Genomic DNA, 18,712 nt, shown 5'->3' on the forward strand with positions numbered 1-18,712 from the left:
ATAAACACTGATTGACTCTTAGTAAATATGTGAATCATTCACTTCCGGAGGCGCATACATATCCAAGTACGTAGTGGCACCTCCTATAAAACCAATTAAGACCGCATTACTGTTCGTGTCTTGGCGAGACGCGGAATGGGTATCGATGAATTGACTGGCATAAAAAAAAGGCGCCTTGGATTAAAGCGAGCGACCGGCGGGGCGATGCGGCAGTGGCGATCTGCCCTTCTCAAGTCAAGAACCTGAGTTCAATCACCCGAAGCGAGTAGAGTTAAACAATGCAGGCCCCGTTCTAATGAGTCGCAGCCTTGGGTCTTGCGGACGTTTAACAACATAAAATAAAACCCCACAAGGTGGGCGGTAGGTGACTGTGGTGGAGTGGAAGCGCAGTGGTTCGCAAACTATGAACACGGGCATCTGGGAGCCATTCGAGGCCACGGCTAACATCAGTGGGCGAAACACATCAGAAGCAAGTAGTACTAATCACATACCTGCATTTCCCATAAATATGCTAAATTCATCTTGATATGCAAATTATTTTGTCAAGGCGCACCTTCCCACCTTCCAACCCAGCTTAAATATACGCTCCAAGCGTGGTGTTGTTTCATTCAGACGCTGTCTCCCCGACAGACCTGGTCTTCACCCGAGGACGGCTGCTTGCGTTGTGGCCGAAACGTCGTGAGAATTATTTTATTATGTTTTATTTTTATCATTTTATTATTTCCATTCTACGTGACTTTACCGAAAGAACCAAGAAGATGATATCAGAAGCAGTTCTGTATTGGGCCTGTCCCTTTCACCGGTCAGCATGGAACCCGCCATGTGAAGTGTGGTCAAATGACCACCATAACCAACACGGCGTGGAGAGGCCATTACACAGCCGCGGAATGGCAAAAAGGCTGTAGACACAACAGCGTACTATTATTATCCTCAATTATTTACCGACAGGGGGGAAATCCCTTTCTAGAGAATGCGCCGATCCTTATAAGCCAAACTTCATGGGTCGGCTTAACTTCCGAGTTCGTGAATAATATTGTAGTTGACCAACACATGTGAATCGCACGTCGCTTCACGTGTACGTGTTGTGCTCTAAGTGTGCACGTACACGTACAGCCCCTTTGCCAATTCCACTTCTGGGTGAGGTGCAAAAAGTTAAATTTGCTGCACTGCCCTCGACGCCTATAATACAAGCACCAGCCAGGCTCCAATGCCTGCTTCGCCTTCCAATATACACTGAAATCGGGCTAAGTCTATCTAGTTCAGGGTCGGGGAACCTTTTTTCTGCCAAGGGCCATTTGGATTTTTATAACATAATTCGCGGGCCATACAAAATTATCAACTTAAAAAAGTTATCCTGTTATATTTGGTCAAACATTGAACTAACTCACCCCTAATGTGATGGCTGGAACTGCTTCTCTTTGGTGAGGCGTGTGATGGTAGCTGGTATTGATGATGTTGCTACTCGCAACTGCTTTTCCAGGTTTGCTCCGAGATTTATTAAATTTCGAGTCCCGCCTGCGGTTGCCTTGGCAGGGCCAGACCCAAATAATATCGCGGGCCGGGCGTTCCCCACCCAGATCTGCAGTGTAGTCTAAGGTGTGTTTAAATGCCCCATGGTTTTACTCCAAACACGTTATTTGAGCGCCACCTACAGCCGCTTCGCATCTTTAAACCATTAACCAGCACAGGGATTAAAACACAACACACCTAGAACAAACTTATAAAAAAAAACACGCAATTTCAACGCGACAACTTTATAAAACACACCACCCCAAAGAAAGCTCTTGTCTGTGCTCACTCGCCTCTCGCCTGGGATTCCAAATGCGTTTTAAAACGCCGCTTTGTTTAGCAGAAGCCCCCCGACCTCGGGGTGTCACCGCACCTCTGCTAGATTCCCAACCGGGGATGTCGCACCGCGTCCGGTAGGACTCACCAACGGACCGCCGTAGGCCCGTTCGCACCTGTCGTCTCCCGCCTCTGGTCTCTTGCGTACCCGATGTGGCGGGCGGCTCCCGCTTGCCTCTCGCAGTTCCCTCTCGTGCTGCTAATGGTGTCGTCTAAAAACCACCGGGGCCGATTACAATGATGACGGCGAGAGTTGGGAGGGGGAGGATAGACATTGTACTGAAGAGACCTGGGCACCGAAACTCTCCACCACTGGTCGCCTCACGTAGGAAGAGACCTGGCGGGTGACGTCACCACGCAAATGAATGACGACATGATGTCATCGTGTTTAACGCGTTACATGATGACGTCATGACTGTCATGTTGGATTGCGTCATGAGCCTGGCTGGGATCCGCGTCCCTCGCCAGCCTGGGTAACGCTGACGCAATCCCGACCAGGCAATTGTGACGTCATTGAGTAGTGATGTTGGCCATGGGACAACGTCATCTGATATGTGAAAAAGACGTCATCTTAGTCATTGTCCAGGTGAGGGTCACGTCATGGGCATCTGTGACAAAGAGCTTTACAGCTCATCGGATTTCCTCCAACATAAATACATATTCTAATGCTGGACATGTATGACGTCATATAACAGTGGTATATGTGAGCGTGACGTCATATGATATTGGTACAGGTAAAAGGATGAATTTAAATTTCATCACCGCCTCCTCTGGGGTCGATCGAATTAAATGCCGAGTCTCGCGAGCGATCTTGGTTGTCCGTCTCTGGTTATGGGGCCGTCCATAAATGACGTCACGCGATTTTTGACGATTTTTGACCCCCCCCCCCTCGTCACACGGCGTGACAAGAAGTCAGACCCCCCCTCAAATATGACGTCACAAAGCTCTGCCCCGCCCCCCACGAAAAAATAAAACTTGCTTCAAATCGCTTTAAACTATTGTCATTGTAGTGCGTATTTAATGTGACCGGCAATCGTGAGGTATGGTCAAACGGCACCTACGACCGACCCGGCATGTGGAGGCCTTCATCCAGCGATGGAACGACTCGACAGCAGCCGTGAATTTGCTTATTTCATTATCACAAACTCACACGCACATCTCAACATTGGCCGCCGGCTAAAAATGCATGACTGCAGGGCACGGGGATACAAACATCTCAACACGTATGTACGTTGAACTTCCTTCGCTGCACCGATCGTAGCCGACCGTGATAATCGGTACACGGGGGGGGAAGGACAACAAACTAAACACAAAACAAATTAACCCGTAAAAACAAAGTTTTTCACTCTAAATCCTTTATATGCGTGGCGGCTAGAGTCCTCTCGTCATCTGGCTTGAGATGGCTGCCACCTATGGGTTAGATGATTGTCTGCCATAATTAAGCAATTGGTAATTAAATATTTTAAAATAATTCCCTAAACAATGTAAAATTTTGGAAAAAAAATTCACGAAAATTAATTGTCACGCACAACGAGTCTGTGTGGAAAATGTCAGCTCGATTGGATCACGGGAAGTGTGTTAAAAAACGACCGAAAGATGTGCACGGTCGTAAGCAAGCACGCAAGGAAGCAAGCAAGCGAACTTAATATAAAGGATTTAAAAAGCTGTTCTAAAGAGATGCGTTTTCAATCTCAAACGTGTCACACTACCGCCAGTAATCCAAATTCAAACCGTGACCAAGAAGCACATGATGTTACGGAACCACTGAGGCGCTTTTCCACATATCTGCTGTCCCGCTTTCAGCGCAAGGGCCTTATCGCCCAACCATGACAGTTTTTTTGTATAACTACTAATGCGCTTTGACGAAGCGCTACTCTCATGTAGAGGTCGCGTGGCAGGAGCCTGGAGAGAACCCGGTGACCTGGATTATCTATCACATTAGGGTCTCGGTGGCCTAGAGCCCAGCTCTCAAGAGGAGACGTGACAGGCACGCGATAGCCTCAAGGATTTACTGCCGCTAATGCTGACGATTACCCAGACTGAGAACCCAGACAAGCTAGGCAAGTTCATATTGCCCGTCTGTTTTGTTATTCGTATTATCCACAATTACGACAATGATTATATTGTGCTGTGTATTATATGTTAACTAGGACGCATATCTCAAAGAGAGAGTTCTTGCCTATAACATTTGGCAGTTCACCAAAATTGTTTCATGGACGCAAGACCACTGACGAGACATTATATATCTCAACCGGCCCAGAGTAAAATTTTGACTGAAAACTTTCGTGACTGCAGGAATTCCTATTCTTTGGTTCTTTCGGTAAAGTCACTCCAGGAAGCTTTCGTGACTGCTTGTGTGTCTGTATGTGTGTCTCCGTGTCTGTGTTTTGTCCCTCTATCAAATTTATTTCTACCTGATGACGGTGGCTTGTGTTGCAATCGAAATGTCGTACTCTTATTTAATTTATTTTCTTTCTACCGAAACAACCAAAGAGTTAACTCCAGGAAAGTAACCCATACTGACGCCTACCTAAAACCCGATTCCCACCACCATCCATCCCAGAAGAATTCCCTCATCAAAACGGTACACCATAGAGCTCAATGTATATCCGACCATGAACACCTAACCAGTCAACTCAAACTCGTACACCAGGCTCTCAAGGCGAATGGATATTCTGACGACACAATCCGCAAAGCCATCACCCCAACCATGAGGAAGGAGCCATCTGAGGATCCAATCAAAACCATCGCCCTGCCATACATAGCACGGGTAACCAAAAATATTTCCAAAATCATGAACAAACACAAGATCCAGGTCCGATTTAACACGGTACATACAATTCGTGATCTGATTCCATCTGTGAAGGACAAGATTCCTGACATGCAATATCCCGGCGTCTACAAACTAAGCTGTATCTGCGGCAGCAATTACATTGGGAAAACTAATCGACATGTCTCGGACCGTATTCGTGAGCAGAAGGCAGATTTGAAACACGGTAGGACCAATACGTCTGCCGTGGCTGATCATTATTTTAATGCGGCTGGCTCACGCGAAATTGATTTCTCTAAGACGATGGTACTTTGCAAGCCTCCTGGCTATCAACAAAGATTCGTTAATGAAGCCATCCATATTTACAAACACAGACACAATTTCAACCGAGAGGAAGGTTATAGACTCGGCAATCATTTGCAAGATGTCATCAACCACTTTGGGTCATGACTTGACTTGTGTTTTCTTGTCAATCAACCTCCACCGTCAGCAGGGTGGTGTGTGGAGCGGGGTGCAGTGATTTCCTGGTGGCCCTTTGCTGCATTGGCATTGCTGCTGCATTGGCATTGCTGCTGCATTGGCATTGCTGCTGCATTGGCATTGCTGCTGCATTGGTATTGCTGCTGCATTGGCATTGCTGCTGCATTGGCATTGCTGCTGCATTGGCATTGCTGCTGCATTGGCATTGCTGCTGCATTGGCATTGCTGCTGCATTGGTATTGCTGCTGCATTGGCATTGCTGCTGCATTGGCATTGCTGCTGCATTGGCATTGCTGCTGCATCGGCATTGTTGCTGCATTGGCATTGCTGCTGCATTGGCATTGCTGCTGCATTGGCAGTGCTGCTGCATTGGCATTGCTGCTGCATTGACATTACTGCCCCAGCCATGTTGCTGGTGCTGCTGATATACTTGGGCTACGCCCATCTCCAAGCCTTCATGAACAGTTTGCCTTTAGAGGATAACCCCTTTTCCTGATGACGACTGCTTATGTTGCGATCGAAACGTCGTGATATTTTTATTCACTTTATTTTTATTATATATTTTTTAATATCTACGTGACTTAAACTGAAAGAACCAAAGAATACGGCCCAGAGTTTTATTGTACTCAGATTGTAATTGTTGTGGCTTTGTACTGTACTAGTAACGAATTGGCATGTTCTGTTTACGTGACAAACCTTACGAATTGGCTGTGTCGGGTGGTGGCGGGTTTAACGACACAATTATATATTTACGCGATCTAACCCAAAGGCCTTTATTATGGATGATATTGGTTGCGAAAGCCTACGTGTTAAACTGTACTTAATCAATGCTGCTGAAATTATGCACTTCCAGAAGGCCGTGGGAACAATGGGTTGTATTGAAATGTTTTATTTTGATCGTGAAGAGACATATTGTCTGTTTATCTATTTTGACAGTTAGAGGTTGAAAGCCAAGAATATAAAATAGGCTGTTGCTCATGGGCTATGAATTATATTCCACAATACCGTAGTGGGAAAAATGACCACAATTTGTATATTTATACATGAAAATCTCTCAGAATCTCAAGACCGTTTAAAAAAAAAAATCACGGGTTTGGATCTTTGCTGTTTTTACAAGTCACACAATGAGATGCCTGGCCATTTATGAGCATGGAAGAACCCACCCCTTGTTCAATGTGATGAAATGTCATGATTTGGAATTGCTGTTCGATTCAAGAATGGATTTTATTTCGTCTCATCTGTCTGTCTGTCCCGTACATTCTTGTTTCATGCGTGTTGTTTTGCTCATCCCATTCGTCTACATTTAACATGAGCATGCATTTTTTAACATAGTAAAGAGCAATCGTTACACGCACGATGAAATGGATGAATCGCGAGCATGAGCATACATTTGAATAATCTGATAACTAATTATATGCCTGTAGCCAGCAATTATATTCGAGAGTAATATTGGTTCAAATAGTAATAATCTCTCTAAAATGTTTGTGCATCTTCTTGCCTGTCTAATAAACAACCCTGGTCATTAGCACTGTCTTATAGCAGACAAATTTTATATACTGTAGTAGGGTAAAATTTCAGTCAATATCACGTGCATTACTTCTAAAGAAGGCTCATTGTTATAAATGTTAGCCCTTTTATATATTCATGTTAGAGAGCAGACAAGGGCATAATGGGAGCGGAGAGGGCAGGGAAGGAGAGGGCAGAGAAGGGCATGGTGGGAGAGTAGTGGGCAAGAAAGGGCATGATGAGAGAGGAGAGGGTAGGGAGGAGAGGTCAGAGAAGGGCATGGTGGGAGAGGAGAGGGCAGGGAAGGAGAGGGCAGAGAAGGGCATGTTGGGAGAGTAGTGGGCAAGAAAGGGCATGATGAGAGAGGATAGGGTAGGGAAGGAGAGGGCAGGGCAGGGAAGGGCAAGGCAGTTTCACTGCTTCAGCATGGTGTTCTTCTGTCGATTCTCGCTGAACCAGATGCTGGGGTCGATTTCGAGCTGAAGCATCCGCAGCACCCACGCGTCCTTCCGCGCACCCTCCAGGAACTCCTCGAGTGACAGCTCGCCTGCGAAACCCCGCGCCATGAGCACCGGAATGAACATTTGTAAATACTGCATGAATTCATGTAAGTTTCTCCTGCATAAATCACCCAGAATGCACCTAATCGAATCCAAGTTTTGAAGCAAAGCAGCAGGGTTGAGCCAGAAAAAGTGCTCGAGTGGGTAACCACCACACACAAACAAACTACAACTGTTTACTATTGTTATTTTACCTATTAAGGCCAACTGAGCTATATAGCTCTTTTTCAGCAGTGACCTGGTCACAAATGATAGCCAAACGAAGTGGCTTATCGTGTGGAAATGTACAGCAGCCACATACTCTCATCTAAACGCATGTTTCTAAATATGGAGGGAAAAACCGGAGTACCCGGAGAAAATTCCACACGACCACGGAGAAAACATGCAAACTCCAAATATACAGACGTCAGCGGCGGGATTGAACCCACGACCTCCTGCATACCAAGCGAGGTAGTTAACATCTCGCCACGGCCTAGGCGCCGGGATATGAAGAAGGGGGTAAATTGGTCATGTTTCATGCACCAGAGCCCATGGTAACCGCGCTATGCCACTGAGTCACACGGTTGTTTTTGGTTGTAGTTATGTCGCCTTACCATCATCGTTGTCATCCATGAGCCTAAATATGCGGGTGCAGACTTCGTCCGGAGAGAGAAGGGGACCCTCATCCTGCTGATTGATGGCTTTCTTCATGTTGTAGATGGACTGAAAGGCATCGCGCTCAGAAGGGTTATTCACGAAAGGATTTGCTGCTGAAATGGACATTGATGCGTTGCTCATCTCCTTCCCATAGCCCCGAGCCAGTGGCGGAAATTCCACATTCCTATGGCAGAGGCTCTCACTGCCCCACAAAGTGGCACTCAATTTATGGACCCTGGAGGAGTGATGGTCTGAGTCAAATCCCCGACCTAGAATTTGAACTCGCAACCTTACGAATTGCGAGCCGTTTCCCGTTTCCCAAACCCGCAGCGACCGGCGTGGGGAAGTATGGTCAACCAACTCCCACGACCCACGTGGCATCGGGTGACCCTCATCCAGGGCAGTGGATTGACAAAGGGGCTCCACGTGTACGCACAGGTACACGAGAGTGGCGATCGTATTGAGTATTGACGCCTAGTGGATACGTGCAGCTGCTGCTGCTGCGTCTTGGGTTCGGGTTTGGGGTCGACGCGACTGTTTGCGGCACCTCTCGCCCCCGAAAGCGAAGCTCCCCAACTCCACGCGCTCGGGGACGGTGGCAGGGCGCCGTTGGCACGGGGCAGGGTCGGATTAACGCGAGGGGCTTTAGTAGGGGGGCCTCGTCGCTGAGCGCATTGCGACCAGCGATGCGCCGAACGAGGAGAAGTTTCGTTCGATTTATCTTCGGATCAGTTTTACAAGTCGTACATAATATTTAAAATTAAATTGAAAAAAATATATATGACAGAACGTATTAAATAACAACGGTGAATAGCTGTGGAGTGTACGACATCGGGTATCGGTGGTGATCAACAGCAAATGGAAGGAATCGAATATACAAACGATACCAACCCCAGATTTACCTGAAACTAAATCTTTTGCTGGGGATGGACCCTCCGAGGAATTAATTGGGGCCTCCTGTCCAATCTCCTTATGCCCTCCAATCACAGCCTCCCCGCCCGACGGTATAAATAGATACATGTTCTGAGGATTGACGAGCGCTCCGAGACAGACTGAGATTTATTTAGATAATCTTTGCCGCTTTAAATTTCCGCATGATAAGCCACTGCGTTGGGCTATCATTTGTGGCCAGGTCGCTTCTGAAAAAACAATCTAATAAGTCAGTGGGCTTTACCTGGTAAGATACAAAAAAAAAGTTTATAGTTTCATTTGTCACATTGCGACTCCGTGTCCCTGTTGGGCATCTGTGAGAAAGCGCTTTACAGCTCAATGGATTCCTTCTACAGTATAAATCCAGATATTTGATTCTGAAACGCTCACTTGATACAGCTATCGTGTTGTGACGGTTCCACCTGAAGACGGAAGCTCGTGTTGCCTCCGAAACGTCGTGATTTTTATTTTATTTTTAATTTTTTTTATTTTACTTTTATTAATTTTAATTTTTTACCTACGTGACTTTACCGAAAAAACCTAAGAATATGATTCTGAAACGCTCGTCGCAATGGGACTCCTCTGACGGAGTCCGATGCTCGCACCTCGATAATCTCGCGCAGCTCCTGGCGGTCGATGCAGCCGCTGCCGTCTTTGTCGTATATCTTGAAGGTCCACTTGAGCTTGTGCTCCAGCTTGCCCCGCAGCACCAGGTTCAGCACGGCGACGTACTCGAGGAAGTCGATCGTGTTGTCCTGCGTGCAGGACCCGACGGGAGGGGGCGGCGGACACAGCCACCGTGTCAGCGATCGGGTTACATCGCGTTCGTATGAATGTGTGTCGTTAAACTCTCCACCACTATTCTTAGGTTTTTCCGGTAAAGTCACGTAGGTAAAACATGAAAATTAATAAAAGTAAAATAAAATAAAAGTAAATTTTACTAAGTAAATTTACTTGATACAGCTGTCGTGGCTGTGACGGTTCCACCTGAAGACGGAGGCTTGTGTTGCCTCCGAAACGTCGTGATTTTTATTTTATTTTACTTTTATTAATTTTAATGTTTTACCTACGTGACTTTACCAAAAAAAACCTAAGAATATGAACCCTCCACCACTCCCGACACAGCCAATTGGTAAGGTTTGTCTTCTTGGTTCTTTCGGTAAAGTCACGTGGAAGGGACAGACCTGTTCTTCACCTGAGGACGGCTGCTTGCGTTGTGGCCGAAACGTCGTGAGAATTATTTTATTATGTTTTATTTTAATTATTTTATTATTTCCCTTCTACGTGACTTTGCCGAAAGAACCAAGAAGATGAATCCCTGCAGTCACGAAAGCTTTAAATCGAAAAATGGTAAGGTTTGGTTGTGGTTGAAGTACTCAGTCCGTAAATGTTGTGGATTTGCTCATCAACACACCGGTGTGCTGTACTGGTAACGCATTGGCATGTTCCGTTTACGTGACAAACCTTACTAGTTGGCTATGTAGGGTGGTGGCGGGTTTAACGACACGTTTATATATTTATTACGCGATTTAACCACGAAAAAACTGTATTATGGATAATATTGGTCACGAAAGCGTACGTGTTAAAGTGTCACTAATGTATGTATTTTGAACTTTTTTCGCATGATACGTAGCCAACCATGCTAATCGGAGATGCGGGAAAATATGCATAACTTTGGTTAATAAGCTGGCTTACAGGAATGTTGACTGTAAAATACAAATCTTTACAACTATCTTTCAAAATGCCAGGGATATTACTGCGTGGTGATTGAACAATAAGTGAATTAAAAACCGTTCATACTGAAACTCAAAAATGTGAATTCGCCAACTTTCTTGTGTTTTATTTGATACTCAATGTCTACGAATAGACGATTGATCTTGTCAATTCAGACCTGTTAATCTGTCAACATTCTTAAAATGTCCCAGCTCTTTCGAGGCCTCCACGGTGTAAAGTGGTGACCTCCAACTACAAATCAGTCTCTCTGCCGTTACTGTCTCTCTCTGCACTGAAGAAGGGTCGTCATCTGAAACATCAGTCTATTATATGTGTTATGTCTGTTATAGGGCAGTGCTAGTGATAAATGTTGCGAGTTGTTTCCATTTATGCGCGTGTATTGGAAGAATACTTCAAGGTATTTTCCCGTAAAAGAGGATATTTGTCTTCTTGGTTCTTTCGGTAAAGTCACATAGAAGGGAAATAATAAAATAATAAAAATAAAACTATCAAATATTTTATTATTTCCCTTCTACGTGACTTTACCGAAAGAACCAATAATATGAATCCCTGCAGTCACGAAAGCTTTAAATCGAAAGGATATTTGTCGTTCAAGAAATATAATTGGTACTCAATCCCATCTTTAAAAAAAAACGGATCGGTTGTTCTCACAAAAATGTTTAAGCAGTCTCTGTGTGAAAACAATAAGATTGTCTTAGATGTAAAACAATACATATGTCACACTGCAGTTACTCAACACGATTCTGGTATTCGTGCCACCAAACGAAGGGCTGTTGATGCTCATTACCCCCTTGCTAGGAACGCGTGAGCCACCACTTCCAGCCAAAACATTATCGTGGAGAAAACTCCTTTAATGTTTGGTGACGTGGGAGTTGGTAACCAATATCGCAGATCACATTATCTGTCAATTTACTCTACTTATCTCGCGGGGAAAAATAATCTCAGATAACAGTGGATAATTTTACGAATTCAGGGGCTGCTTATAATCGGAGTTGTCATGGAACCAACGTCACCTCTGGATAAATGAGTCACGAGGCATTGGGTGGAGTACTTGCGGTATGCATCGTTCCTAAATTGCCCAGTACGTGTGGATTAAAAATAAACACCAGCACCTTTTGCCAGTGTGCGCTACTGCGCTGTTAAAGTCGCCACGATCGGAATTCGACAAAACGTGGAAAGAGATCACACGCAAAGGTATGTACCGGCACAACAGCATCGGATCACGACAGCTTTTAAAATAGTCAAAGTAGACGCGTTGGCACTATGGACATTGCATCTTTACGTACATATTTGGCTTCTCTTCTAAGCCAAGAGTTCTCCCGTTCTATGTGTGGGGTGGGCTGCTCTCGCTAGACGAATGCGTGCTGTCGCTGCCAACCACGTAAGGTTGGAGACCAGGGTTCAATTTCAGCTGGGTCTGTCCAGGTCAAGGACCGTGGGAAATATTTGCATACGCAGCACACCACGTCCAGTATACCTTATCACTATGACTGCGACGCCTGGTTCTGTGTCTCCCAGCGACCCAGAAATTATTCCGTGAGAAATTAAACCCCCTGCTAGCAAAGTCAGTAATTATTTGCGACCACACAAAGCACTAATATTGACCAAAGTAGGAATACCGTTGTCTTTGCCTGGGGTGCAGGCAAGACAACACCTCACTGCGCACTTGATAGACGTAAAGCGGTCACGCGCTCTTCTTATCACTCTCTAATCACTACGAATTTCGCGGTTCGCGTTCCCCTTAACCTCACGTATTAAATTCTCCACCCATGTGGAGGGATCGTTCTGCAGGATCGATCCACCCCACCACACACACCGCCTGCCCCGACCCTCACACCGCTCCGCTTTGTATTTCCCTCCCGCGGTCTCTTTTTTCTTTATTTCTTTTCCCGAACTCGTACAACCTTGCTCATCTCACGAAACCCACTAACTTTATAGAGCATAAAACCTTGATTTGCAGCGGGGTTATTTTAGTTGTTGTTATTGTTCGATGGCCGACCACCACTGTTCGGTGCCCTTGGACACGCTCCGAAACGCAACACGATGGGGGGCCCAGGTGGCGTGCGGGTACAGACCCCGTTCTTGTCGAACGCGCGGAACATGTTCTCCAGATATTCGGCCGCCTCGTCGTTGTCCTGGACGCCGAAGAAGCGCTTGAACTCGTGCATGAAGAGCGTCCCGCTTGGGCACTCCACCACGAACTTTTTGTACCACTCCTGAAGCTCCGCAACTCCCATCTCCTGCTCGCCCGGGATCCTCTCCCCTCCGCCCATCTGTTGTTGGCCCATGGTTGCTGCTGCTGCTGTTGTTGTTGTTGTCGCTGCTGTTGTTGTTTTGGAGGGGGTTGCGGCGGAAACTCCTCGGTCACGGCAACCAAACCTGAGCTGCACCGTCGATGGCGATACAACGCGAGCAAGATGTGACGATCTGGAGGCTGTGAGGATGGGCGGGTGGGGGAGAAGATTGGCCGATGCCCTCTCTGTCTCTCTCTCTCTTTATTTCTCTCTCTGTGTTCAGCGTAAACCCGCGGTGGGTTTGTTCGTCCCGCGAAATGTAGCAGGCGTCCTGATTTTGTTGATGCTGTTTTTGTTTAAACTGCAAGGGAACAGCGATGGTATAATTGCGACGAGGTTAGATTTAGAGAATCGCCAATGCAATTTCAAATATAATTTCAAATATATTTCAATTTCGCGCTGACAGCATTAAAGGAGTGTGAGTTTAGGATTGCACCGCGGCAAAGCAATGAGAATAAACAAAAATTCGAACGAACAAAACCCAACGTGTTAATAAATTACTGCAATCAAGCGTGTGGCTAACGGCACTACACTAAAGTTATTTAACATTAAAAAAGGCCGCGTATGAATCTCTCCGTCCCAAACTCTCTCTCTCTCTGTGCCCACCGGAGCTCCTCTGCTGCTCCTGGTGGGGTGATTCTGAACGCGATGTCCCTGGACTGCTCTCTCGTTCCGTGCCGTACCTATGCTTGAGGATTTAAACTCGTTGGAGTTTGGTGGGGGGGGGAAGCAGAGGAGGCGGTGGTGGGTGGTGGTCAGCAGTTCAAGAGTGGGTAAGCGTGGGATAACAGACGCAAAGTGGATGCATGCGTCGATAAGTCTCGTGGCGAAGTCACGCAAGTGCCGAAGGATATCATCACGCTTCTTAGCCGCGTCAAGGCAGTTGCCCCGTGCCATGGGAGATATCGTCAAATCGAATCGTTCGCACATTTGGCATTCGTACCATTTTATTACAAAGGAGCTGTCTTTTACACCCACAGTCTGCAGTAATTTCGCAGTCGTGGGGGGGGGGGGGGGGGGACCATGTAGTTTGTATTTTCCTTATTAAGTAATTTCCAAGCGGTTTTTGAAATTTGCATGATGACACCAGCACACATGGCCTACTTATCACTGAATCTTTGATGTCCACTGTGGAGCAGGCGGCCCGTTATTTTCGGTCGATACGCCTGCAGTATTCACCAGGGCGGCTGCTGGGCTCGAACTGCGAACCTCTATAACAAAACGTGCTCCTGTTCAGCCATGTCAGTGAATGGTGTAAAAAACATATACATGGGTAATTGTCGATACACCTATTCATCCAGGAAATTAAAATGTTGAGCTATATACAACGTCGTTCGTGAAAACTACATCTCACAATCGTTGAGGAACCATACACAAGCTTTAAGGCAACAACCAGGCGGTGATCCGGTACCAACAATTGCTAAAGGTCTGCAGTCCTCTATATATTAAGATGTTTTCAGCCAATTAATGAATTTCTGTTTATAGACGTGGGAGGAAATCGGAGCACCCGGTGAAAATCCACACGTGCAGGAAGACAACACCTTATCCCACAAACAAGGGGCACTTTGCTGTATCGTCTTCTCCTGGCAAGCCAGGGTATGGCACCAGACGTGTACGGGAAGGGAGTTTCGTGAACGTTTGTGTGATCCACCAACCATCGCTGCCTCCACAGCCCCGGATTACAGGCCACGTGCACAGCCAGCACAGCTCGGATAAAATCCGGTTGAGCGTATCAGGCAACATGCTGGACATACAGATCGGGGTCTTAAAACGAACGTTACAAGATACACGCTGATCGCTCCAGAGAACTGTGAACCCGTCAGGTCAGCCTTCATGTCAACTCATCTAAGTCTTGTGGTACAGATTCATCACACGAAGTGCAACGGCTTTATAAAGAAAAATGCATCAACACTGGCAAAGAGATGTAGGAGATGAGCATTATGAGAGTATTTAAGCGAAATACAATATTGAGCGGGATATTGGATTAACTCAAAATAGGACAATTCCAAATTACATTGTATAAGTGTATACTTTCGCCTGGTTACGTATGCGGTCAAAATGAAATGAAATGAGAATGCTTAATCCAATCTCAGCTGCTTAGGATGGAACATTTTATAGCAACCAGCTGCCACTAGCACCTAAGATTTCTGTATTTATTCCACCATGCCAATAGGACAGGGAGAAGGGGTTTCAAAATGTAATGTGAGCACTTTGGTATTGGCATGCCACGGTGGCGAGATGTTAACTACCTCGCCTGGTATGCGGGAGGTCGTGGGTTCGATCCCGACCCTGACGCCTGCTGTAAATTTGGAGTTTGCATGTTCACCCCGTGGTTCGCGTAGATTTTTCTCCGGGTCCTCTGATTTTTTCCCTTCACATTTATAACCAACATGCATTTAGATTATTTGGCTGCTATACATTTCCACATGATGAAATACTTCGTTGACCTATCATTTGTGGCCACGTCGCTTCTAAAAAAAACAGATATATAACCCAGTTGCCTTTGCCTGGTAAAATATAACATTGTTAAGTTTCGTTCAATTTTTTTTTCATCATGTTCTAAAACTTCTGCTCTCCTATTAAACATAAACACAAACCTAGCTGCAGCCTGAACTGGTGGCGCAGTGTTCCCCGCATTGTGCCACAATCCCACACACCTGGGCTCGATGCCTGGTCGTGGACAACGTCAACGATAAGGAATATCTGAATTGATTCTTGTCCTCCCCGAGATTGATTCAGCATTAAATGAGCATCTGGTGCACTAAGAGACATCAGACAAACCCTCTAACAGCACTGCGCTATGAACCCGGCAACCCGAGTTTGATATCCGGCCATGGATTTCAACATTAGTGCCGGGAGAGAGCTAAACCGGTTCTGCCCCTAATTCTTAACAACCCACACAAACTAATTTGGTGAAGTATGGTCAAACATCCTCCATGACTGACACGGTATGATGAGGCATGCATCCAGCAGCGGATTGGCAATGGACCTGTAATTTTGATTTAAAGCTTTCGTGACTGTAGGGATTCATATTCTTGGTTCTTTCGGTAAAATCACGTAGAAGGGAAATAATAAAATAATAAAAATATAAAACAATAAAATTTCTCACGACGTTTCGACTGCAACACAAGAAATCATCATCAGATTGTCTTGCAGTGGATTTCGCACCTGATGATGATTGCTTGTGTTGCAGTCGAAACGTCGTGATAATTTTATAGTTTAATATTTTTATTATTTTATTATTTCCCTTCTACGTGACTTTACCGAAAGAACCAAAAATATGGACCTGTAATTATTTATAAAGTTTATTATTACATGGTACCAGTAATGACGTTGGTGGAGGGGTGCTCCAGTGGTTTACTACGCGGTGCTATGACCATCAGCAAACCTCAGTTTGATTCCTGGCGACGGGTAACGCCAGTGGAGAGCGATATCAGAACCGGTCTTGAGCCTTCCAACTTCCCCAACGTGCGCTTCGATGCAGCAAGGCAAAGAAGGATGCTCAAACGACCCCCCGTGATTGACGCGGAGCGAACGTGGGGCGAGGCATTCATCTAGCGGTGGATTGGCACAGGCCTGACATGTATTATTTATTATTATTAATATACGATAGTGTGTGCGAATTAGATGGAAATCCCTCGGGCAGATATGTCTCATCCTGTTACTGAAGTGCATGTCCTAATCCAGGATTTGTCTACCGCAGTCAGGGCCCCGTTAGAAACTTGCGGAAGCCTTAGGTGGTGTCCCAATCCGTTGTTAAGATCCTTTGCAGGGCCCTGGTGTTTGAAGCCTGCAACGCTTTTAAGTTGGAGATGTATCTGAATTCCTGCAGGTCGATGGATTGCGTTGTTGTTGTTGTTGCTGCTGTTGTTATTATGGTAAACACAAACCTCGTATTGCGATGTCTGAACAAGTGTGGGTTTCTGAGTCTCACTATTGCCGTGTGTCTGTGTAAGTTATATTTTACAACGCTAAAATTAAATCTTGACTCAAAGCTTTATATTGTTTTCGTATTTTGTCAATCCACTACCGGGTCGGTCGTGGAAGTTGTTTCACCATACTTGACCACGCTGGTCAGTGCGGGGTTGGTGAAGGGCAGGGTTCAGACATTGCTCGCCACTTGTGGTTCACGAATCAAGGCCGTGATTGGGAATCAAACGTCGGTCACTCAGTTCGTGACACAATGTGATAACCACTGCGCCACCATTACCCCTTTAATTTAAATTTCGAGACATCAGAAGGGCAAAATAAAATAGAAATCGGATCTCAGAAAAATACAAACGTACATTTTCGGCAAATTGTAAATGTTTTTAACATATTGCCGCAAGTTTCTAAGGATGACCGCTAAACACTAAAACGGTGCATTGATTTATCGACTTGATTAATCGATAACAAACAATCACAAAAACCCACTAACCATGCATCGCATTTCGCTTCGTACGAACCAGATCCCGGCCTCTCACTTCACCAAACTACGCTGACAATCGCGGTGAAGTATGGCCAAACAAACCGCCATGACTGACACGCCATGGGGAAGGAGGCCTTCACCCAGCAGTAGGTTGACAACGGGCTGTAACAACATAATTATCATCATCATCATCATCCACACTGTAATCGTGGATAATTCCTTTGAACGTCGGGTTCGCAATCTCGTAGTTTGTCAGAGTATGATAGCAGGAGATCAAGAGTATTAATTTCCATCTCAGAATCAGAAAGGGGTTTTATTCGCCATGAAAGTTCGCACAGACAAGGAATTTACTTTGGCCGGAAGGTGCATACATTCAACATATAGGAATCTTAAATAAGTGGTTTACAAGTCTAACTATACTAAAGGTACAAGTCTAACTAATACTAAGGAGCTAAAGTATGTAAAAATTGAATAAAATAAAATCTAAAATATACAATAGCTATAATATACAATATAAAATTACAGGGATTGAGAGTTACCCCCCCCACCCCCGGCTATTACTCTGATTTCCTCCCATTTGTATGAGCACTCACGAATGGAATTGGACAAACAGAATCAGAATATAGATTTATGCTGGAGGGAATCCGATGAGCTATAAAGCTCTTTCCCACAGCAGTCCAGTCGTTTGGAAGATCAAACATCCCCCGCTGCGGGCCGAAGAGTTTGGAAAATTGTTGACGCCGGTCCTGGCTACCTTCCCGTTTCTCGGTGGTTTCTCCCCATGCACCTGTGAATATAACATCAATGAGTGCTACAGGTTTGTGTATTGTATTTATTAAAAAGGTCCGTACGGCATTTTGATGTGTGCTCGTACACCACTGCCAATGCAAAGTCCTTGACAAATACAGGCAGGTGCTGCGTGTTGAACGAAACTGATTCGCTACACTCCTGCAGCCACTAGAGGCCGCTATCTTCCCCACAACGAGAGGTGAAAGCGATGTCGATGTTGCTCTTCATGGCAAGTCACGTGCGTGTGCTGCCACCTGCTGGCGAATTCCGAATCCCACAGCCTCGTTCGCGAGGCTCTTGGCATTCGAGTATTTGGCGTATGGCAGGGATAATGATGATAAGCAACGTCTATGCATATGAAGAGAACCAAAAATACAGCAACAAATACCACCCCATACAATAGACATTTAACGCACGGTTGTTCACAAGATACTCAACTCACTCGCATCCCAACCGCATTATCGTATTTTAATGTTCCACTGTGTACAGAGCCACCTGGTCCTCCAGGTGTACAACACATCACCTGCAGTACAGGAGACAACTCGAGTAGCACACCTCCAGGCGTATAGGCCACACGTAACAACATAGCGCGTGTATGTTACAGGCGCTTACTTAATCCTGAGTAGAGGGAGTTTAGGTGCGCAGACCACCCAGGTGAGATGACTCGCCGACCCGGACCACCCCAAGTATTTGACCGTCCGCGCGCGGTACCCTACGGGCTTGCTTCGTGACGCAATGCGTGCTACGTATTCACCACAAT

General features: G+C 45.7%; 2 protein-coding genes across 4 annotated transcripts in view; both read right to left on the minus strand.

The window, feature by feature from the left end:
- GOLGB1 (golgin B1) overlaps window positions 1-2,165 on the minus strand; it is a 52,605-nt gene extending 50,440 nt beyond the window's left edge. For 2 of the 3 annotated variants that reach the window (XM_078863733.1, XM_078863731.1), the window contains exon 1: window positions 1,934-2,165. The gene's annotated coding sequence lies outside the window, so the exon portion shown is untranslated. The remainder of the gene's footprint in view (window positions 1-1,933) is intronic. The other variant, XM_078863732.1, reaches the window with a different exon arrangement.
- A 4,771-nt stretch (window positions 2,166-6,936) lies between these two features.
- On the minus strand, window positions 6,937-12,749 carry GUCA1B (guanylate cyclase activator 1B). The gene is made up of 4 exons (XM_078863462.1): window positions 12,537-12,749; window positions 9,333-9,482; window positions 7,755-7,863; window positions 6,937-7,148 (listed from the first exon to the last, which is right to left on the minus strand). The coding sequence occupies exons 1-4, from the start codon at window positions 12,747-12,749 to the stop codon at window positions 7,015-7,017; spliced, it is 606 nt and encodes a 201-aa protein (XP_078719588.1). The 3' UTR covers window positions 6,937-7,014.
- Between the last annotated feature and the right edge of the window lie 5,963 nt (window positions 12,750-18,712).

The sequence above is a fragment of the Lampetra fluviatilis genome, chromosome 16 (genome assembly GCF_964198595.1).
Source record: "Lampetra fluviatilis chromosome 16, kcLamFluv1.1, whole genome shotgun sequence".
Taxonomy (NCBI): Eukaryota; Metazoa; Chordata; class Hyperoartia; order Petromyzontiformes; family Petromyzontidae; genus Lampetra; species Lampetra fluviatilis.

Coding starts and splice junctions, on each gene's coding strand:
- GUCA1B (XM_078863462.1), bottom strand. CDS start 12,749: ATGGGCCAACAACAGATGGGCGGAGGGGAGAGGATCCCGGGCGAGCAG. Junction 9,483..12,536: donor GCGCGTTCGACAAGAACGGG/GTCTGTACCCGC, acceptor TCCTGCACGCAG/GACAACACGATCGACTTCCT. Junction 7,864..9,332: donor AGCTGCGCGAGATTATCGAG/GTGCGAGCATCG, acceptor GATGCCTTTCAG/TCCATCTACAACATGAAGAA.